The following is a 24559-nucleotide window of genomic DNA, read 5'->3' as shown; positions in this document are numbered from 1 at the left end:
AAAGGAATATGTCTTTTAACATCGTAATAGCTTTTTTTTTTTTTTACTTCAAATCTCATCCCTTTAGAGACCCAGAAAAGGTAAATTAAGAGTAACAGAAGCAGTGGAAAAACATAGGATAATAAATTCACTTGTAATTTAACGATTATAGATGTGTTTTTAAGTGGCAATGTAAGACTTTGATGTATAAAGAGCATTGCTTAGTTCTAAAAGCATTTATTTTGCCTTTAAATAAGACATTATGCTAAATCATGAGCTATTGCAGTTTTAGATGAGTTGCTAGAAAAGATATTCCATTTTTATGAGTACAATTCACTCATAAAATTCTATATGAAATCTAAATATATGAGGATAGATTAAGCCATAATCAATCATCTATATTAATGATCTCCTCACATCTCAGCTCCTCTGTCTGAAAGAAAACCTTTAAAAGCGTTAGTGCAACTTTGTGTGCCCAAGGCACAGTGAGGCAAAACAAACCAAAACGTCGGAGTTTGGAGCAGAGAAAAGTTTACCGCAGGGCCACGCATGGAGACGGGTGGCTCATGCCCTAAGAAGCCCTGAGCTCCCCGAAGGGTTTCAGCAAAGCACTTTTAAAAGCCAGGTTGGGGCGGGGGCAGGTGTCAAAGCGTATGTGACCAGCTGATGCACAGTTCTCTGACTGGCTCATGGTGCGGTAACAGGGTGGTGTCCTAGGGGTTCACATTTTCGGTCCTTAGGCTCCAGGAGGCCTGGGGCTCTGTGGTCAAGTTCATCAAGTAGTTAGTGTCTTCCATTTGGTGGAGGCGGGGCGAGGGAGGTGGGTCACATCTGTAAAACAGCTCAGGAAATGTGCATCAAATACTGCTATCTAGGCACTTCAGAGAGGAGCTAAAGCAGAGGATGCGGGAGAAGGCCTGTCCTGGGAAGGCCCCATAGGGTCCTGCTTGGTTACAAAAGGACAATTATTCCAAGACTCTTAAGTGTTAATTGATAAAAATTTGACTTACAATCCTCCCTAAGATACCTCTACTACATTAAACAAGTTACATTTCAACTATGATTTCTGAGTAAACAACACTGTTCTTTCCTGAAAAACGTGTTTATATATGAAGCGCAGTTTTTTTAAAGATGACTGCTAAGTTATTGATCATAATAACAGCAAACATTATCCTCATGCTTGCTAAGTGCCAGATATTCCTAATCCTCAAAACAACAACTATTATTGTCAGCACTTTCCAGATGAGAAACCTCAGAGTGGCAAGGTACCTTGTACAAGAATGAAGAGTTGGAATGAGAATATATACATAGACAGTCTGACTCCAGACCCTACACACACTTCACTGTACCTTACAATACCCAGATGAAAATAAAGCTGGTATATGTAGTGAAAGGGCCAGAAAATAAGCTTTTGATTGTCAAGGCATCCATTTCAAAGACATCCATCTCAAACAAATGTATTGCCAGCTGTATGGCACATACACTTGCTAAAAAACCCGGATCAGGAGCCAGGCCACCTCACCCATGGACTTCCTCTTTTAGAAAGCCCTGGGTGACCTAGAGAACGAAACACCTGAGTGACCCCGATTCTTCCCTTCCCGTGTCCTCATTCCCACCGTTATGTTTTAAATTCACCAATGAAGTGTGAACCCGTGAACCCCTATGCTTGCTTCCTTCCCTCCGCCTGACCTCCTGTGTGGCCCTTGGGTGTGACTTGTACTCTACAGGACTTGTGTGTAATAAACCTTGTTTTTTTTCAAAGTTCCCTAATTATTGTTGCTGAGGTGCTCTTGCAATCATGCTACCAAGTGCAAGCTCGTTCAACAGGCCAGTAAATCAGGGGAGGAGGTGTTGGGGCAAGGAGTAATGACTTAATTCAGAAAGCTGGAATCCAAGAAGATGGCTGCAGGAAAGAAGAAATTAACCTATCACCTCCCCCAGTCTGGCAAAACCAGGAGATATTTGCAAAACTTATGGCCCTTTTTACTTTACCTCCTCACCTCCCCCTCTCCCTGTTCTGTAGAAGAACTAGCATCCAGACCCTGGGATGATGCCTCTCTAGGACTCTAGTCTGCCACACAAAAAATGGAATACTACTCAGCCAGAAAAAAGAAAAAAATCTTGTCATTTGCCACCACATGGATGAGCCTCGAGGGCCTTAGACTAAAATTGAATGTCAGACAGAGAAAGATAAATGCCATGTGATCTCACTTATGTATGGAATCTAGACAAACTAACAAACGAAAAACACTGAATTCATATGGAGAACAGAGGCTCAATTGGTGAAGGGGGTCAAAAGGTACAAAATTCCAGTTATAAAAGAATTAAGTTGTTGGAATGTAATGCACAGCATGGTGACTGGAGTTAATAAAACTGTACTGCATATCAGAAAGCTGCTCAAAGAGTAGATGTTAAAAGTTCTCGTCACAAGGAAGAAAACATACATTGTAAACATAGACATGCACAAAAAAATTTTCACAAAAATTCACAAAAAATTTTCTCCAAAAACTTTATTCAACAGAAATTATAATAATAGCCTTCAAAGTGGAATCTAGGAGACACGTTGTTACATTACTCTTGTTTCATTTATCAGTAGCGTGACGCTATCAAGAAAGAAAATTGAGATAACCCGTGACACTTGCCAAACCGTATGCTTGTTCCTGTCATCTTTACCAAATAATATCAAGGAATGATATAAGTCCATCAGCTTTAATGGTCACATCTGTGAAGCTAACAACAGTCTATAAAAGGTTGACTTGTGGACAAAGAGGAAACATGAACTATCACAGTAGCTTGCTGTCTGCCTGTGATGTCAAGGGGCAAGTTTCCTCATGGACTGGCTTTCTTCAATCAGCGCCATATCCTACAGGTATGATCCTTACTACCTAATAAAGCAAATTTCACAAAATTAGTTTTCTTTATTTTACTCACTTAACTCTCTCTGTTTTTACAGGTTGACATTTTCTGGGTCATTGCCGATGATCAGTATGTTTAATGTTCTGGAGCCTTGATGCCCCCAGCTGCAGAGCCCCTCAGCAGCCCAGGCGTTTGGGGGGGGTGGGAATTTTTTTTTTTTTTTTTTTGCATTTTTCCATGTCAGTCATAAACTGGGCAAGTTCACGTTCTACTTGCGCACCCTCGCGAGATTCCCTCGCGAGACTCATGGCATCTGAGAATTGGAGAGGACCGGAGAATGCAGCCACATCGGCCGCCCCTCTGCTTATCCCCCCACCCCACCGTCACACAGCGCCACCAGCTGGAAATATGGTGACTGTGAACATCTCCAGGTCTGAGAGACTAGCTTACGAGGGGGCTTCCCATCCCACTTCGGAACGTCTCAGAACGTCAACAGATGTTTCTCAGCGTCATCCAGAATGTGAAATGTGCATCCTCCCGCCCTCCCCACGACCATGATCGACACTCTTCCAAAGCAGCCTTGATACAACTCCTCCCCCAGGGACGCCATTCACATTCTGTCTGTGGGAAGGACGGCCCCGGTACGGAGCAGTGCTGGGCGCTGCTGCTTCTCTCCACCTCAGGGGCCAGGCAGGTACCATCGATAGAGTAAGTGTGAGGGCTGCACGCATCGGGAAAGCCTATGAAAACCGCACACTCCCCGCAAAGGCACCTCGTATTTTTAAAAGTGTCATGACCACACCGGACAGTTTCCTTCCATGTAGTGGCTCTAAACCCTCAGGCGGTCCACTAAAAAAATGCATGCAGTTAATCACCCCGGGGTCTGACAAGAAAATAGGGCAGATCAGTTCGAACACAGTGCTCTGCTGACGGCCAGGCAGACGTGTCACCCCCACTCTCATAAGCGCTGGCATCTAGTGGGTCAGTATTTAGCATGTTGGTGCTTTGGGAAATACTAAATAAATCGATAATATCTTAAAAGAGCTCAGGCATTTGAAGGCCACCCGTCACAATCTCCCACCTCCTTCCTCATTGTGAGAAAGGATCCAACATTCTCTATTATGGCACTGTCTTAGGGGTACCTACGTTTTAGTAACACTCGCTAACCGTAAGCCCAAAGGAAGTAATCTGCAATTTTAGAAATTATCCATAATTAGGTGGAAAGGGGTGGTATTTCAGGGCAAAGGGGAGATTATTCTCAGCACCTCTAAAGTTATATGATTAGGAAGCTACCTAATCAGCCAATATATAAAACCAACTTTGTATATGTGACATTTCACTTACTAGACTAGTGAAGCAATTTAAAAATCTTCTGGACACAATGAGAATCGCTGAGAGTTAGGAAGATTCGCTCCTCTGTGCCCTCTGAGGGCACCCCGACCCAACACCACTGTGGCACCCCACTCCCCGCCAAGGTGTCCTCCAGAGGCAGTGCACTAACGTAGGGCCATATTCTTGTCATTTTTCCCCTTTCCACAATCTAAATTAACCTGATCTCAATCCAGTTCTTATAAAATATCGCTAATATGATGTATTCACAATAAATCGTTAATCATTGAAAAATTGCTCAGTATGTGTTCTTTTCCCCCTATATTAATGTGTTACGAGGGGACATCCAAGGAGAAAACAATCTCACTCAAAGAACAGATCTCTAATGGGCTGTAACTCCCACTGTGAAGAACTCAGGTCCTGACTTGTTTTAGTTACTAACATTTACTGCCATCAACTGAATATTGACCGTTTGAGGGATGATGCCTGGGGAAAGGCGTAAACAGGAAGAAGGCAGGCTACTGAGTTCTTACTTTGCCTGGAGCAACTGAAATTAAGAATTCATAAAGCCTTACAGTCAGTGGCAGAGCTCACTCCTGTGGTTCTGCAATGCAACTAAAATTAAATAATGGACATAAGAGGCCCCAAGATGAGCTAGGGACCCTGGTGGGGATGGGGGTGTCTCCTTTCGGTACCCAGCTTCGCAACTCTAACAGCCAATTTGAAAGGAAATCTGAGTCGATGGTGTTTACTTCTCCCCTACCTGTAATGATTATGTCACCTTTATAGTTGAAAGCACATGAAAAGATCTCATCCGTGTGGCCCTCAAGAACCTGCAAGCACTGACCAGTCTGAACATCCCAGAGTCGAGCTGTTTTGTCAGAGCTGCCCGTGAGTAGACGGTTCCCTTGGGGGTTGAAAGAAATCTACAAGCAAGAAAGAAGCAAAGGATCACAGGTTTGTGTAATTTGATTCCCACTATATTTTTAATCAGCAGAAAGGGGACATTACTAAGTACCTGTCACCTTCTCAGCCTGGTATTTATTCTTACATAGAACAGTTCCTTCAGGATGGGAAAAATATTGCAGGCACTATAACACATGAAAATTAAAATCTAGACGGTAAAGTTCGATTGCCCACACGTCACACACTGTTCTAAGGATAAAAAGCTCCGTTATACCTTGAGTGTTCCCTACCCAGCTTCTTTCCAAAGGCCCCAGATGCCAATCTCCCCACGCAAACCAAGAGGCAGAGAGCCCTGGTGTGGATGAGAACACAAGCCAGGCATGTTCATACCCAAACCTCGATGTCACCTCCGCAAACCAACTTTCTGTCGTCACAAGCAGAGGGATCGTCCTTCAATCTGTGGCACAGAATGTCAGGGCCACTAAGGGAGGACTTTCTGTCTGCTGCTACTTAAAGCACAGAACCTTCCATCAACGTGTCCTGAGAGCCCCTACACGCCAGGCATTGTCACACGGTATCTGAGCAGCAGGGAAAAGTGTTAGTCCTCAGTTCCTCTGGACATCATGCTTATTTATAACCTTTTCTAAAGCATCAGAAGATGACAATTTGGGCCACTTCCTCTGTAACTGAAGGTTTGATGAGGGCAAGTCCCAAGGCCATGGCTTCTCTCATCACAGTGTCACTAGGGCCTAGCATAACGCCTAGCACAGTGGGAGCTTTCAAAAAGTATTTGCTAAGTGAATGGATGAATGAATGAATACCTTAGCTTGGCACCCCATAGAAATGCCATTACCGGATGGCAATCCAACACGTAATATATACTCAACAAGCATAAAACGCAGTAATATAGTTTGAGAACTCTTTCCATTCACACACAAACACACACACAAAAACATGTGCGCTTATTGAGTGTGACACACCAGACTCTCAGAAACATGGCCTGGGCTCCCTCTGCGGCCCGTCTCCCGTGGTCACGCATTCCATCTCTCTTCCTGCCCGTCCCCAAGGCCTCCCAGCCCGTGAAGAGGACGTGCCCTGCACAGTCTCAGAGACCAACCCTAATGGACAAGGGGGCAATGGCCACCAGCAGCAGGTGCAAAGGCAGGAGATGGGGAGAGAGCACAGCAGTGCGTGGCCCCGGGTCCAGCAGGAGCCTGCGGAGACCTGAAGCCATCAAGCTGATATTTTACAAGGAACGAGAAATCTATCTCAGGTATGAGACAAAAGAATTGGGCCAAACTAGGGGGGTGAGAGTCACCAGTCCCAGCCTTCAATACAATATTCTGAGGACACATCTAAACCTCAGATCCCTGATTGGATGGCCCTGCTCTGTGCATAAGCTTTTGGGAGGAGTTGATATAAAATCCTAAACTACAGCTTTCAAGTTTCAAAACAGGTCATTTTTAACTTTGTTAAGTGTTAAATATTTCCAGGAACTACTTCCTCAATTGCATCTAATCTACAGGACACTTGATATTTGCTGTGCAGCATGTCTTTTGCGTAATATAAACTTGTGTGTTTACTAGAACCAGGAAAAATACTTTATTAGCTTCTTAATAGCTTTATTAAGTATTTTTAGATAACAGAATCTTTTGCTCATGGCTGAGGAGAATGCTGTTTTATACTCCGTGAAAGGTTTTAGAAATCATTTATTATGCTGAGTTTCAGGACACTTTTAAAAATAAAGTCTTTAGGTAACTGATTTCTAGAAAATTGAGATAACTGGCCAAGCCTTGGTACCATCAGTGCCAACAGACCTATTTATACTAAGCCAGCTGCCTATTTTCTTTGAAAAAAAATAAATTGCTCCAAATGAGAAAGCAACTCACCTTGGAAATTTCACCTTCATGGCCTTCCAATTTGGTAATGCATTTTCTTGTGGCTGCACTGAAAATTCTTGCTGTTCCTTTTTGAGAGGAGTTGAGATATATATAAATTCATCTGAAACACAGAACTTTGACCACATGCCTTGAATCATCTAAATATCTATCCCTCTGACATACACACTTTGTGCTAAGTTTGTCTTCTCGCCTGCGGTGAGAACCAGCCACTTAATACTTAAAATGCAAGCTGGTTCCACTGCAGGAGAAGAGAGTGAAAAGGAGTGTCTCTCCAGCCCCAAGCTTATTAGAAGAGATACTGGGTTCCAAGGTAGATGGGAGTGGGGAGACAGGAATCCAAAAAGAATAAAATTTTTAAGAGAAAAAAGGGGAATTAAAACAAGTTCTGAGAGGCTGAGGATGAAATAAACAGCAAGACTAACATCATACACCAAATATAAGTCTAAGTCTACAGAAGATCGAGAGGCCCTCCTGAGAAGGAACAGCATTCACTACTCAATGAATGAAGAACAGGCACTAAGAAACCCTTTTCAACAGAAAAGGCTAATAGAATGGTTTGTTCCCTATTGGATCCCCAGTGCCCAGAAGTGCCAAACTTATAGTAAACACAATAAATAGATGTAGGATGGATGGATGGATGGAGGGTAGATGGATGGGTGGATGGATGGATGGATGGATGAAGTACAATAGTATATACATTTCCTTAGAATTAAGGAATAGAGGAGTTGGGGCTCCCTTGATGGCACAGTGGTTGAGAATCTGCCTGCAAATGCAGGGGACACAGGTTCAATCCCTGGTCCGGGAAGATCCCACATACTGCGGAGCAACTAAGCCGTGAGCACAACTACTGAGCCTGTGCTCTAGAGCCCGAGCCACAACTACTGAGCCCGTGTGCCACAACTACTGAAGCGCGTGCGCCTAGAGCCCGTGCTCCACAATAAGAGAAGCCACCACAATGAGAAGCCAGCTCACCGCAACGAAGAGTAGCCCCTGCTCCCCGCAACTAGAGAAAGCCCATGTGCAGCAACGAAGATCCAACACAGCCAAAAATAAATAAACAAATAAATTTATTTTAAAACAGTAAAAAGGAATAGAGGAGTTAAATAAGCATAGAAGGAGAAAAACAGAAATAGTGAAATTGTTCTCAGAAAAAAAAATTAAAATTTATCTGCCCAGGTGAAGGATGCTGTCTCACCACAAATTATAGCATTACATCAGAGTAAAATTAGCAAGGACAGGGAATTTTGGTTACTTAACTTTAATGTGGAGAAAAGCAAAATATCTTAATAAATTTTATTTTTACTTATCTTTCTGACAGTGTCAACTTCAGGAAGAAGTAGACAAAAATTGCTATGTTAGAATTAATATGATTAAAATATAAAACTTGCAACTTAGTTGGACATTTCAAAAGCCTTAAAGAAAAGTGATCCAACTGTTTTAAGAGTTTGTTAATAAGAGAGATTGGCTCAAGATAGCGGAGTAGAAGGACGTGTGCTCACTCCCTCTTGCAAGAGCACTGGAATCACAACTAACTGCTGAACTATCATCAAGAGGAAGACACTGAAACTCACCAAAAAAGATAACTGACATCAAAAGACAAAGTAGCAGCTGCAGTGAGATGGCAGGAGGGGCACAATCACAGTAAAATCAAATCCCATAACTGCTGGGAGGGTGACTCACAAACTGGAGAACACTTATACAACCGAAGTCCACCCACTGGAGTGAAGTTTCTGAGCTCTACATCAGGCTTCCCAACCTGAGGGTCCGACAACAGGAGGAGGAATTCTCAGAGAATCAGACTTTGAAGGTTAGTGGGATTTGATTGCAGGACTTCGACAGGACTGGGGGAAACAGAGACTCCACTCCTGGAGGGCACACACAAAGTAGTGTGCACATCGGGACCCAGAGGAAGGAGCAGTGACTCGAGGGGAGACTGAACCAGACCTACCTGCTACTGTTGGAGGGTCTCCTGCAGAAGCGGGGGGCAGCTGTGGTTCATTGCAGGGACAAGAACACTGGCAGCAGAAGTTCTGGGAAGTACTCCTTGAGGTGAGCTCTCCCAGAGTTCACCATTAGCCCCAACCAAGAGCCTGGTAGTCTCCAGTGATGGGTCGCCTCACACCAAACAACCAACAGGGAGGGAACCCAGCCCCACCCATCAGCAGACAAGTGGATTAAAGTTTTACAGAGCGCTGCTCACCAGAGCAACACCCAGCTCTACCCACCACCAGTCCCCTCCCATCAGGAAACTTGCACAAGCCTCTTAGATAGCCTCATCCACCAGAGGGCAGACAGCAGAAGTAAGAAGAACTACAATCCTGCAGCCTGTGGAACGAAAACCACTTTCACAGAAAGACAGACAAAACGAAAAGGCAGGGCTTCCCTGGTGGCGCAGTGGTTGAGAATCCGCCTGCCGATGCAGGAGACACGGGTTCGTGCCCTGGTCCGGGAAGATCCCACATGCCGCGGAGCGACTAAGCCCGTGAGCCATGGCCGCTAGGCCTGTGCGTCCGGAGCCTGTGCTCCGCAACGGGAGAGGCCACAACAGTGAGAGGCCCACATACCGCAAAAAAAAAAAAAACGAAAAGGCAGAGGACTATGTACCAGGTGAACGAACAAGATAAAACCCCAGAAAAACAACTAAATGAAGTGGAGATAGGCAACCTTCCAGAAAAAGAATTCAGAAGAATGATAGTGAAGATGATTCAAGACCTCAGAAAAAGAAACGAGGCAAAGATTGAGAAGACGCAAGAAATATTTAACAAAGACCTAGAAGAATTAAAGAACAAACAAGGAGAGATGAACAATACAATAACTGAAATGAAAAATCTACTAGAAGGAATCAACAGCAGAATAACTGAGGCAGAAGAACAGATAAGTGACCTGGAAGACAGAATGGTGGAATTCATAGCCATGGAACAGAATAATAAAGAAAAAAGAATGAAAAGAAATGAAGACAGCCTAAGAGACCGCTGGGACAACATTAAATGCAACAACATTCATGTTATAGGGGTCCCGGAAGGAGAAGAGAGAGAGAAAGGACCCGAGAAAATATTTGAAGAGATTATAGTTGAAAACTTCCCTAACATGGGAAAGGAAAGAGCCACCCAAGCCCAAGAAGCACAGAGAGTCCCAGGCAGGATAAACCCAAGGAGAAACATGCTGAGATACATAGTAATCAAACTGACAAAAATTAAAGACAAAGAAAAACTATTAAAAGCAACAAAGGAAAAATGACAAATAACATACACAGGAACTCCCATAAGGTTAACAACTGATTTCTCAGCAGAAACTCTACAAGCTAGAAGGGAGTGGCATGATATATTTAAAGTGATGAAAAGGAAGAACCTACAACCAAGACCACTCTACCCGGCAAGGATCTCAATCACATTTGACAGAGAAATCAAAAGCTTTACAGACAAGCAAAAGCTAAGCAAATTGAGCACCATCAAACCAGCTCTACAACAAACACTAAAGGAACTTATCTAAGTGAGAAACACAAGAGAAGAAGAGGACATACAAAAACAACCCCCAAACAATTAATAAAATGGTAATAGGAACATTACCTTACCATTACCGATAATTATCGATAATTACCTTAAATGTGAATGGATTAAATGCTCCAACCAAAAGACACAAAAGACACAGGTGCACTGAATGGATACAAAAAAAGACCCACCCATATGTTGTCTACAAGAGACCCACTTCAGACCTAGGGACACATACAGACTGAAAGTGAGGGGATGGAAAAAGTTATTCCATGCAAATGGAAATCAAAAGAAAGCTGGAGTACCAATATGCATATCAGGTAAAACAGACTTTAAAATAAAGAATGTTACAAGAGACAAGGAAGGAAACTACTTAATGATCAAGGGTTCAATCCAAGAAGAAGATATAACAGTTATAAATATATATGCACCCAACACAGGAGCACCTCAATACATAAGGGAAATGCTAACAGCTATAAAAGAAGAAATCGACAGTAACACAATAATACTGGGGGACTTTAACTCCTCACTTACACCAATGGACAGATCATCCAGACCGAAAATTAATATGGAAGCACAAGCTTTAAATGACACAATAGACCAGATAGATTTAATTGATATTTATAGAACGTTCCATCCAAAAACAGCAGATTACACTTTCTTCTCAAGTGCACATGGAACATTCTCTAGGAGAGATAACAGCTTGGGTCACAAATCAAGCCTCGGTAAATTTTAAAAAATTGAAATCATATCAAGCATCTTTTCCAACAACAACGCTATGAGATTAATAATAAATTACAAGGGGCTTCCCTGGTGGCGCAGTGGTTGAGAGTCCACCTGCCGATGTAGGGGACACGGGTTCATGCCCTGGTCCAGGAAGATCCAACATGCCACTGAGTGGCTGGGCCGTGAGTCATGGCCACTGGGCCCGTGCGTCCGGAGCCTGTGCTCCACAACGGGAGAGGCCACAGCACCGCAAAAGAAAAAAAATAATAATTTTTTTAAAAATTACAGGGAAAAAAAGTAAAAAGCACAAACACATGGTGCCTAAACAATACAAAATAACCAAGAGATCATGAAGAAATCAAAGAGGAAATCAAAAAATACCTAGAGACAAATGACAACAAAAACACGACAATCCAAAACCTATGGGATGCAGCAAAAGCCGTTCTGAGAGGGAAGTTCACAGCAATACCATCCTATCTCAATAAACAAGAAAAATTTCAAATAAACAATCTAACCTTACGCCTAAAGGAACTAGAGAAAGAAGAACAAACAAACCCCAAAGTTAATAGAAGGAAAGAAATCATAAAGATCAAAGCAGAAATAAACAAAATAGAAACAAAGAAAACAATAGCGAAGATCAATACAACTAAAAGCTGGTTCTTTGAGAAGATCCACAAAATTGATAAGCCTTTAGTCAGACTCATCAAGAAAAAGAAGGAGAGGACTCAAATCAATAAAATTAGAAATGAAAAAGGAGAAGTTACAACAGACACCGCAGAAATACAAAGCATCGTAAGAGACTACTACAAGCAACTCTATGCCAATAAAAAGGACAACCTGGAAGAAATGGACAAATTCTTAGAAAGGTATAACCTCCTGAGACTGAACCCAGAAGAAATAGAAAATATAAACAGACCAACCACAAGTAATGAAATTGAAACTGTGATTAAAAATCTTCCAAGAAACAAAAGTCCAGGACCAGCTCCCAAACTCATTCTACTAGGCTACCATCATCCTGATACCAAAACCAGACAAAGACACTGCAAAAAAAAAAGAAAATTACAGACCATTATCACTGATGAATATAGCTGCAAAAATCCTCAACAAAATCCTAGCAAACAGAATCAACAACACATTAAAAGGGTCATACACCATGATCAAGTGGGATTTATCCCAGGGATGCAAGGATTCTTCAATATATGCAAATCAATCAATGTGATACACCATATTAACAAATTGAAGGAGAAAAACCATATGATCATCTCGATAGATGCAGAAAAAGCTTTTGACAAAATTCAACACCCACTTATGATAGAAACTCTCCAGAAAGAAGGCATAGAGGAAATCTACTTCAACATAATAAAGGCAATATACAACAAACCCACAGCAAACATCATTCTTAATGGTGAAAAACTGAAAGCATTTCCTCTAAGATCAGGAACAAGACAAGGATGTCCACTCTCACCATTATTATTCAACAGTTTTGAAAGTCCTAGCCACAGCAATCAGAGAAGAAAAAGAAGTAAAAGGAATACAAACTGGAAAAGAAGAAGTAAAACTGTCACTGTTTGCAGATGACATGATACTATACATAGATAATTCCAAACATGCTACCAGAAAACTACTAGAGCTAATCAATGAATTTGGTAAAGTAGCAGGATACAAAATTAATGCACAGAAATCTCTTGCATTCCTATACACCAACAATGAAGGGTCAGAAAGAGAAATTAAGGAAACAATCCCATTTACCATTGCAACAAAAAAGAATAAAATACCTAGGAATAAACCTACCTAAGGAGGTAAAAGACCTGTACTTGGAAAACTATAAGACACTGATGAAATAAATCAAAGAGACACAAACAGATGGAGAAATATACCATGTTCTTGGATTGGATGAATCAATATTTTGAAAATGACTATAGTACCAAAAGCAACCTACAGATTCAATGCAATCCTTATCCAATTACTAATGGCATTTTTTACAGAACTAGAACAAAAAAATCTTAAAATTTGTATGGAGATACAAAAGACCCTGAGTAGTCAAAGCAATCTTGAGGGAAAAAAATGGAGCTGGAGGAATCAGACTCCCTGACTTCAGACTATAATACAAAGCTGCAGTAATCAAGACAATATTGTACTGGCACAAAAACAGAAGAGCCCAGAGGTAAACCCACACACCTATAGTCAACTCATCTACGACAAAGGAGGCAAGGATATACAATGGAGAAAAGACAGTCTCTGCAATAAGTGGTGCTGGGAAAACTGGACAGCTACATGTAAAAGAATGAAATTAGAACACTCCCCAACACCATACACAAAAATAAACTCCAAAATGGATTAAAGACCTAGATGTAAGACCGGACACTGTAAAACACTTAGAGGAAAACATAGGAAGAACACTCTTTGACAGAAATCACAGCAAGATCTTTTTTGACCCATCTTCTAGAGTAATGGAAATAAAAACAAAAATAAACAAATGGGACCTAATAAAACTTAAAAGCTTCTGCACAGCAAAGGAAACCATAAACAAGATGAAAAGACAACCCTCAGAATGGGAGAAAATATTTGCAAACGAATCAAGGGACAAAGGATTAATCTCCAAAATATATAAACAGCACTAAGAGCTCAATATTACAAAAAATGAACAATCCAATCAAAAAATGGGCAGAAGACCTAGACATTTCTCCAAAGAAGACATACAGATGGCCAAGAGGCACATGAAAAGCTGCTCAACATCAGTAATTATTAGAGAAATGCAAACCAAAGCTACAATGATGTATCACCTCACACCATTTAAAATGGGCATCATCCGAAAATCTACAAAGAAGAAATGCTGGAGAGTGTGTGGAGAAAAGGGAACCTTCTTGCACTGTTGGTGGGAATGTAAATTGATACAGTCACTATGGAGAACAGTATGGATGTTCCTTAAAAAACTAAAAATAGAACTACTATATAAGCCAGCAATCCCACTACTGGGCATATACCCTGAGAAAACCATAAGTCAAAAGGACACATGCACTGCAATGTTCATTGCAGCGCTATTTACAATAGCCAGGACATGGAAACAACCTAAATGTCCAACAATAGATGAATGGATAAAGAAGTTGTGGTACATATATACAATGGAATATTACTCAGCCATAAAAAGGAACAAAATTGGGTCATTTGTAGAGACATAGATGGACCTACAGACTGTCATACAGAGTGAAGTAAATCAGAAGGAGAAAAACAAATATCATATATTAACGTATATATGTAGAATCTAGAAAAATGGTACAGATGAACTGGTTTGCAAGGCAGAAATAGAGATACAGATGTAGAGAACAAATGTATGGACACTAAGGGGGGAGAGCGGGGTTGGTGGGAAGGTGGTGGTGGGATGAACTGGGAGACTGGGATTGTCCTATGTACACTAATATGTATAAAATAGATAACTAATAAAAAAAAATAAAATCTTTAAAAAATTTTTAAAATAGGGAAAAAATTTTTTAAAAGTTTGTTAATAAGACAAAAATATCCAGTATAGATTAGTGCATTAAATTTTACAAAAGCATTTTTAAACTTCAGAAAACATAAAAATAATATAGCCTGAAATTGTAGTTTTTTATAAGATAGAAATATGAATAAGACACCAAAAATTTCAGCCTTGAGAGTAATTCCAATGAAAATGAAAAAGGCAATAAATATGAAAAAACAGATTGTAGCTGCACAGGCAACTAACTCTGTTGAATGAGGTCTGATTTTAAGAAGGGAATGAGGAGCAAAGAACAGAGATAAATTTTTAAAAAGCTGCTCTAGTGGTTGAGAGTCCGCCTGCCGATGCAGGGGACGCGGGTTCGTGCCCTGGTCCGGGAGGATCCCGTGTGCCGCGGAGCAGCTGGGCCCGTGAGCCATGGCCGCTGGGCCTGCGCGTCCGGAGCCTGTGCTCCGCAGCGGGAGGGGCCGCAACAGTGAGAGGCCCGCATACCGCAAAAAAAAAAAAAAAAAAAAAAAAGCTGCTCTAAACATGAAGACTTAGGAGGGACAGAATAAGAAGAGGTTTACAAAACACAGAAAAGAAAAAGAGTTTTTTGGAAGTAATGTGTTATCGAACAAGGAAAGTATCACTGCTAGGGAAAATAACAGATGATAGAAAGGACAAAACTAAAAGAATCAAGCTTATATATTATTCTCATCCATCTGTCAGCATCCTGATCCCTTGTCCCTGCTTGTTTCTTCCCTCATAGCACTGACCAACTCCTGACATTCTATATAATCTAATATTCTATACGAAACACATGCATAGTATCATTTATTGTCCCCCTGTCTACAACTTAGCTCCAGGAGGAAAGAGATTCCCATCTCTTTTGTTCATTGATATATCCTATGCTCCTAAAACTATTCCTGGCACAAAGTAGGTACTCCATATATATTTAATGAATAGATTTTTTGTATAAATGAGAATGATATTTAAAATGAAAGGGCAGCTAATTACAGTTAAGGGATGATTTTTAAAAGCAAAGATCTGTGAGAAGATGAGAAAGTAAATAGTTAGTTTAAAATATAAAATTCTCCAAATTCAGGGTGTTTATATTCCAGGATGTAAAAAGGACATGTATGTATGATTAAAGGACCACCTTTGAAAAGTCCTAGTGAGTAAGAGAACAAGCATGCAAATATAATTTTGAAAAGGGAGACAATAATAAAGACTGTAATTAAAATGAATCACTAGGGCTTCCCTGGTGGCGCAGTGGTTGAGAGTCCGCCTGCCGATGCAGGGGTCACGGGTTCGTGCCCTGGTCCGGGAAGATCCCACATGCCGCGGAGCAACTAAGCCCGTGAGCCATGGCCGCTAGGCCTGCGCGTCCGGAGCCTGTGCTCCGCAACGGGAGAGGCCACAGCAGTGAGAGGCCCGCATATCACAAAAAAAAAAAAAAAAAAAAAAAAAAAAAAAAGAATCACTGGCAAAATTCTTCAACTGATTATAACACAAAGTAACTACTTAAAAGCATGTTAGTCACCAGAAGCAAATATAGGCAAAGAACAAGTGAACAAATCATGCCTGGAAAAAGCATTCCATTTTTGCCAGAATTTCTTAAAGAGCTGTTAAGGAATTTACACAAGCATGATGTAAAGTCACACACGGTCCTTAAGAGAATTAAACATATGTGTAGCATCATATGTGATTATCAGAGAGGTGACTTAGACAGAGTGGAGGCTTGCTCATGTTGTCAGGGAAATGACACAGTCATAGAGCAGCATGATATGCATTCACAGGAGGTGACACAGATACAGTGTCAACCTGTGGTTATCACAGAGATGATGTAGACATAGGCTGGCGTCAAGCATGGTCATGAGGGAGATGGCGCAGACATAGTCTGGGATCAAATGTGCTCCTCAGAAAGATGATGAAGGTAGAGCATAGTATCATATGTGTTCATCAGGGAGATGACCTAGACACAGCAGAGTGCCTTACATTGTTGATGAGAAGATGACATGGACAGAGTTTAGAATCAAGGAGAAAGACATAGTGTCGCATGATACATGACCGTTGATAAGGTGATCCAGATGCAATGTAGGATCGTACATGGTAGTCAGAATGTTGATGTAGACACAGTGTGCACTGTGTGAGGATATCAAAGAGATAATGCAGCCATAGTATAGCATGATGTGTGGTTCTCAAGAAGATGAAAAGACATAGTGTAACATCATACAACAATACATACCAGCGAGCAGATAATGGAGACATAGTGTATAGTCATCTGTGGACTACAGGGAGATGGCACATACGGAGGGTAGCAACATATGTGGTTATCAACAGATGACACAGATATATTGCAGCACCATACATGGCCATCATGGATATGAAACAAACTATATCATCACACACAGTTGTCTAGGAGATAATGCAAAATAGGGTAGCACTCCACATGATTGTGAAGGAAATGACATAGACATGGTATAGCATTACATTTAGTTTTCAAGGAGATTATATGCACACAGACATTCATAATATGGGATTATCAGAGAAAAATCTTATCATACATAGTTATCAAAGAGATAATGCACCTAGAGTCTGTCATGCAGAGTGAAGTAAGTCAGAAAAAGAAAAACAAATACCGTATGCTAACACATATATATGGAATCTAAAAAAAAATGGTTCTGAAGAACCTAGGGGCAGGACAGGAATAAAGACGCAGATGCAGAGAATGGACTTGAGGACACAGGGAGGGGGAAGGGTAAGCTGGGATGAAGTGAGAGAGTGGCATGGACATATATCCACTACCAAATGTAAAATAGACAGCTAGTGGGAAGCAGCCGCATAGCACAGGGAGACCGGCTCGGTGCTTTGTGACCACCTAGAGGGGTGGGATAGGGAGGGTGGGAGGTAGACGCAAGAGGGAAGAGATATGGGGATATATGTATATGTATAGCTGATTTACTTTGTTGTACAGCAGAAACTAACGCACCATTGTAAGGAAATTACACTCCAATAAAGATGTTAAAAAAAAGAGATAATGCAGTCATATAATATAGTATCACATGTGCCTGCCAAGCAGACCTTGCATATATAGCACTGCGTCATATGTGGCTGTAAAGGTGACAACACAGACATATCACGGCATCATACAGTGTCATCAGTGAGATAAACAATAGCATAACAACATACATATTTACTTTAAAAGGATGTAGATATAGCATAACTTCATTTGTTATTGTCAAGAAAATGATGCAAAGTATACAACTATACAGTGCTGTCAAGCAGATGATTAGACACAGGGTAGCATCAGACCGTGGTTATCAATAAGACGAGACAGACATGGTGTAGAATCAAAAGTGGCATTCCAGAAAATGATGTATAGCACCACGTTACATATGTGCGTCATGATGATTCACGAGACGCACGTTAGAAAGGAGACAATGCAGACTGATTACAGAACCATCACTGGTAGTCAAGCTGATGAGAACCACAGAGTGTAGCACAATGCATGACCATTAGGGGGAGATGACCCAAGATACACCAGTATATATAGTTACCAAGGAGATGAAGATCTAGTTTAACATCATATGTGGTTGTCACATACAAGGTGATGCAGACATTCTATAGCATCACATGTGATTATCAAGAATATGATAGAGACATAGTGTACTGACATACATGGACATCATAGAGATGAGGCACATGTAGTTTCTGTCATAGCTGGTCACCAGGGAGATGACCTATAGTGTAGAATCACACGTGTTTATCGAACAAAACATAACTCTCTCCATAAATTAAATGTACCAACAGATTACCTACCATCAGCCGAAGCAGTTGCGATAAGCTTTCCAGTGTAATCAAAACAGCTGTCTAGTATTTCATCATCATGGCCTGTTAATGTTGCCACACATTTTCCATTTGTAGCATCCCACAGCTGAAATTTTTTAAACAAAGAAGAAGATGACGAAGACTATGACTTCCTATCTAAAGTGCAAAGATGGCCAGAAGTAGCCTTCACGACATGTTTACGGCTGGCTAAATAACTGTGCCGAAATCTTGTGTATAATTTTCACATGTTTGTTCATTTTACCTTGATTCATGACCGGAGACCACAGCCAACCATCTAACAAGGCACACTTTGGACACAGAGAAGACCAAAGACAGACATTTAGAACGGGTAGCACAAATCCGTCACTACATTAGGAAAAAAATCTCAAAGTGCATGCTTCTCTGATTGGAATGGAAGCATCCTCTTTTCATGCAAAGGGCATCAATGGTAAAGCACTTGATCTAAAACTACAATGCCAGAAAATGAAAAGCACATTAAGATCATAATACATTTGGTATATAACCCATATATCTAATAATAATTCTAGAACATAAACTCTTAGCAACAGAAACGTAAAGGCAGGGAGGCATTGTGTTGAGACTTCGTGAAGTTCACTCTAATCGAAGTTTAATGAAGTAATAGAGGGGCATTAAACAAAAATAACGCGCCTTTTAAAAAAAATAAGACCTTTCAACACATTTAAATCAACTAAAACTATTTTACATCATAATTCCTTCAAACTTGGAGGACCAGAAGCTTGAAATTTTAAAATTACCAACTGTTGATAAATGAATATCTTAATTTTATAGCACCTTTAAAATGTGTTAATGTTGCAATGAATACCTGACACAGTATAAAGTACAGACATTAAGAATTATAAAGCAAAGATATTTCTTGAGCTCACCATGCAGGTTTTGTCCATAGAGCCAGTTAATATCAGAGAGCAATCCCAGTTGAATAAGGCACTGCTGATCTCAGCACAATGCCCAATTAAGGTATACACCTTCCTACAAAATGGAAATGGTTCAGACTGGTGAAAGAGTCCTTAATCAAGAATGTGTACAAAGAATGATCTCAAGCCATTGGCATAAGAGTCTGAATTTTACTTTTCACAAAATAATATCTATGATGACCAATCAAAGATGGCTTAACTGTAGCTCCAAAAAGAGTCAACTAGGCGGCTAATTTCATTTCAGCAAAAAATATACTTCAATTTTAAACAACCCAAGCTAACAACATTACTTAAGACAACACTTCAGAAAGGCATGGATAAAAAATAATAAAGGTAATCTGAAATTCTAGAACTATTTTTATACCAGATAGGCGGACCCCTTGGTTGTTCAGAAACTACCCATCAATCGTCTAAGAACCCTTCCTTCTCTCTCATTTCTTGTTGCAACCATGTTGATCAGTACCCCTGACAATTGGCCCCTCTATCAAAACGCAGACAAGTCCAAGAGTGGAGTTTTCCAACAAAAATAGGCTAATTTAGTTAACTTCTTAGCAACTAGAACCAAAAATAATTAGGAAGGAAATTGAAATTAAAATTAAATTTGGATCATTAGGCATGATTTTATTTATTCATGATATACAGGCCTACCATAATGACAAGCCATTGAAATTTGATTACATAGTACATGGAATAAATAATAGCTGTGTAACCAGGCTATTGTTAACATTCTCCTTTTATGTTACTGTTTGGCATTATTTCCTCAGAATCCCAAGAAAGCATATATTTTTGGTGGATCAGAAATATCATTAAAGAATGAATTAATTTGCTTTCAATGTGTCCTATTCCTATGGAATCCAAGGTAAAGTTAATAGATTCAACATAAAGCTGATAAATAACAAAGACTATCTTCTTAATCTTCTGATGCAGGTTAAAAAAAATTCTCAAAAATCAAGAATACCTTCCAGTACCAGCATCCCACACTGTAACTGTATGATCAAAAGACCCCGTGATGATTCTGTTTCCTGAGGTGTTAAAGGACAGAGAGATGATTTCAGCTGAGTGTCCCTAGAAAAAGAGCAGATATCATCATGCATACCTGTAAGATGAAACAATTTCTACATAAGTATAACATAATAGTCTAAAAGAAAACGCTAAAAAAGGCAAAGCTCTACAGGGAGAAGAGAGATCAGTGGCTGGCTGGATAGGGGGAGACTGCAAACAAGCTGAAATACACTTATGTGCTCAGAAATTTTAATGTTCAGCTCCATTTAATTTTAATAAAGGACACGTGTAGAGCAGGACACGCACCTTCCAACGCTCTTAGGCATTTATCTGAAAGAAGAGGCAGTGAAGAAGCGTGACCCACAGAAGTGATGAGTACGAAGATCAGGAAAACTATACTGACATGAATAAAACGAGGCTCTCTGATTTAAGAAAGAAAAACTCTTGGTGTTAGTTAAAAACACTGATTTTCCTCTTTTTTTCTAGTCCATTTTAACTTTTTCTAGAAGGAGGACTTCTAGAAAAAGTTCTCCTAGAAAATGGATCCTATTTTTTAAATCCATTTATAATTTGAAAGAATAAGATAATGTGATTTCCCATCTAATTGTCCCCACCGATTGCCACAGAGCATCACGCTTTTCTGCGTGGTAGTTTCCGCTGAGGCGGGAAGAAGTGGAGGGTAGCGGTCATAGGATGGTTCTGGACGGACGTGTGGTGGCGACAGACAGGGGCCCCTGCCGAGACACACCACCAGCATCCCCTCTGCGGGCAGTGCTCTCTGGCCTTGTCACTTCCTGCCACTTGCCCCTTATACTTCAGACTTTGTAATACCAGAGGCTTCTTAGGCTGGAGGTTAGAAAAGAAGGGAGTTTCTTTAAGAAATCTTTGGGCAGGTTCCTCCACTTCTGCCTCTTCCAAATGGTGCCAGCCTCCATCTCCTTTGCTTTTAGCCAGGTGGGTGACCATAGGTTTTAGGCAATAGTTGGTACGGCTTACAGACTGAAGTTAGTCAAAAATAAAAAGCCCATCTGGCTTCCCCAGCATGTCCATTTAAGTCTTTGGGAATAGTCAGCAAACCAGCTGGAATATTCTTTTACTACAGTCTGGAAAGCAATCGCTCAAAAACATCTTCTAACTTAGAGTTCATTTTGTAATAAAAATACAAATAAAAACAAACACAAGGGACTTCCCTGGTGGCGCAGTGCTTAAGAATCTGCCTGCCAATGCAGGGGACACGGGTTTGATCCCTGGTCCGGGAAGATCCCACATGCTGCGCAGCAACTAAGCCCGTGCGCCACAACTACTGAAGCCCACGTGCCACAACTACTGAAGCCAGCGCGCCTAGAGCCCGTGCTCTGCAAAAAGAGAAGCCACCGCAATGAGAAGCCCGTGCACCACAACGAGGAGTAGCCCCCGCTCGCCGCAACTACAGAAAGCCCGTGCGCAGCAATGAAGACCCAACGCAGCCAAAAATAAAAATTAATTAATTAATTAATTTTTTTAAAAAACCACAAGTAAAAGGCTTACCCAAAGGAATAGCTAATGAAAATGTAAAACTCTTGATATTATTAACATTAGTAACATACTGTGAGAGTGAACACTTCCTCTCCATTCTGAATGTCCCACAGTTTGGCCGTTGTGTCCATACTTCCAGTAGCCACCAATGTGCTTTGAGGATTAAACGATAAACACACCTGAATTACATGAAATGAGAGAGATTTTAGAAAGATAGAGTTTTACATTGTTAATTCTAATATAGAAAAGCTTGGAGATGTAACTCTCTCAGCAGATTCAGCCTAATTCTTTGTACAGACACACAGCAAAATACCAGATATGAGTAGCCGTCTATCTGCAGGTTGATCCGGAAGCATTCTCCTCTCGAGAAGAGGCTGCTGTTCTCCCACATCACACGGCTCAGCCTTGGAGAGGCACTGGCTCCCCTTAATCACTTCCAGACCATAGGAGAACAAGAACAAGAGCAAAGCCCATCTCCTTTGAGTTTCATGCTATCTGGCTCCCATCTTTTTTTTTGTTTCAGCCAGGCCGCGGGGCATGTGGGATCTTAGTTTCCCGACCAGGGATCGAACCTGTGCTGCCTGCAGTGGAAGTGTGGTGTCTTAGCTGCTGGACCACCAGGGAAGTCCCTCTAGCTCCCATCTTCCTTGTTGATGTGTTCATCAACCTATCAATCACGCCCCCTCACTTGCCTAGAACTTTGGCTATTGGCTCACATTCTCAGTTCCGAGTCCCAGGGGGCCTTCGTGTGCACCATCCGTCCAATACCCCCAGACCCACCATCCTGGACTCCTTTTCATAATCACTCCCATGGCAACACCCTTACCTTGATGTCACCTTCTCTAGAAGATACACTACCAATACACCAGTCTCTAGTTACAATTTCCCAATACTTCCACTTTCTCTCTTCCTTACCAAGCCTCCCCTCCAACCTCCCCATAGGATACCTTCCATTTCATGTAAACCCCTCTCTTTTCTCCTGGTCCATTATCCCCCATTCAAATGACACCTGGAAGCATCACTCCTGCCAGCATCCCCCAAACTCCTAGTCCCTGTCTTTGCACCTGCACCCTTCATATAACTCCTAAAAACTTGTATCAATCTGGGATTTTACCCACTCATTTGCCTGCCCTACACTCAACAACCAAGACAGTTGAAGAAAACAGGATAGCAGATACCAGTGATACTCGTTCATGTCTTCCGTCCTCAGCTGTGGCCTCAGCAGCTTCCCCTATTTTGTCTAACACGCCTCTGATTCAATATATTCTCCCGAAATGAGGAAGATGTATTACGAGAAGAAGAATTATACAAAGTCATGATACTAAAGAAAGGGAGTTTCAAATGGAAGTGGTTTAATCCTGCCTTGCCTTATACTTTACATTTTTTTGGTGTTTATCTTTCTTCTTTCAAATTAAACTACATTTCCATATTAAAAAAATATATATATATATATATTCTCCCATTCCCCATTTCTGCCTCCACCCCCATCTTCATTCCTCCTCAGCAGATAACTTGGCCTCCTAATACTTCCCTGAAAAAACTTACCTATCCATTGAGAACTTCCTCCCCTGGCCCTCACTTTCCCTTCCTCCAGTCTCAGATTCAGAGGGATCACTTTGCCATTTTAAGACACTATGTTCCCTGTACACCTAGGAGAGATGAGCCCACCAACTTTTCCTTCCCTCTAGAAGGAGCTAGATCCTTTCCAGTGGCCTATAAGTATGCTTGAGCTCTTCCCACATGAAAACAAATCCTCCCTTGACTCTACACACCCATTTTTTAACTACCCTTATTTCCCTTTACAGCCAAATTCCTTGGGAAAAGAGTCTCTACCGTCACGCACTGCCCATCTTCCACTCTTCAGCTCTACTGGACCCGCTCTAGATAAATGTCCAGCTGAGAGGCTTGGTCGGTCTTGGTCATCTCACTTAACATTCCTGAGGTTCTCGATATTTTCTTCCTTCTTCACTGCTTTGATAGTGCTCTGCTTTTCTTCTCTGACTTCTTGTCTCTTTTACTGTATCTTTTAAAATGTTCTCTTCTCCATCTTCCCAAGATCCCGCCAGCTTTCTCCCTATAACCTACCTTTCCCTTTGGGAAATTTCAATTGTTCAGTGGTTTCTACTGCCACCCAGATGCCTGTGACTCACACATCCCCGTCTTTCACCCAGATCTCACTGCTCGGCTCAGCCCCAAAGAGCCAACTGCCACATGGATGCCTCTGTCTGGCCATCACACAGGGAGGCCTTAATCACTCAGTCTCAGACATGCAAATCACACAAAGAACCCTGCTTCTCTCTTATGTACAGACTTGGCGAATGGCACTGCCAGTTGCCTGAGTCTGAAATCAGGGAATCGCCCCGAACACTTTGTTTCCTTCGGGCCTACTTGGTAACCCAGTCCTGCTCCTTCCACCCCTAACCTCTCTCACATCCTCCTCGCCAGCCTCACAACAGGGCTTTGCCATCTTTGCTTGGGTGGCTACAAGGTCCCCACTGGCCCAACTTCTGATATTATCCGCTGCCCATTTCTCCTTCACAATGGCAAAACAATGATCTTCCCCAAGTGCAAAGCTGACCATGCCCCTTCCCAGCTGAAAAGTCTCAACAGTACGGC

At 41.4% G+C, this 24559-nt stretch overlaps 1 protein-coding gene across 7 annotated transcripts in view; it reads right to left on the bottom strand.

Moving 5' to 3' along the window:
* Positions 1-2474: 2474 nt before the first annotated feature.
* DAW1 (dynein assembly factor with WD repeats 1) overlaps positions 2475-24559 on the bottom strand; it is a 36792-nt gene continuing 14707 nt past the window's right edge. For 6 of the 7 annotated variants that reach the window (XM_059051769.2, XM_067027078.1, XM_067027077.1 and 3 more), the window contains 7 exons: positions 22015-22122; positions 20385-20491; positions 19379-19481; positions 18465-18579; positions 6960-7036; positions 4928-5090; positions 2475-2864 (listed from right to left, as the gene is read on the bottom strand). In XM_059051769.2, the coding sequence (XP_058907752.1) occupies positions 2830-2864; positions 4928-5090; positions 6960-7036; positions 18465-18579; positions 19379-19481; positions 20385-20491; positions 22015-22122 (708 nt within the window). In that variant the 3' untranslated portion in view covers positions 2475-2829. Of the gene's footprint in view, positions 2865-4659; positions 5091-6959; positions 7037-18464; positions 18580-19378; positions 19482-20384; positions 20492-22014; positions 22123-24559 lie in introns of those variants that run through there. The other variant, XM_059051766.2, reaches the window with a different exon arrangement.

Source organism: Kogia breviceps, chromosome 2 (assembly GCF_026419965.1).
Source record: "Kogia breviceps isolate mKogBre1 chromosome 2, mKogBre1 haplotype 1, whole genome shotgun sequence".
NCBI classification, from domain to species: domain Eukaryota; kingdom Metazoa; phylum Chordata; class Mammalia; order Artiodactyla; family Physeteridae; genus Kogia; species Kogia breviceps.
The sequence above is the reverse complement of the archived record's forward strand: the minus strand, read 5'-3'. Positions and strand labels throughout refer to the sequence as shown.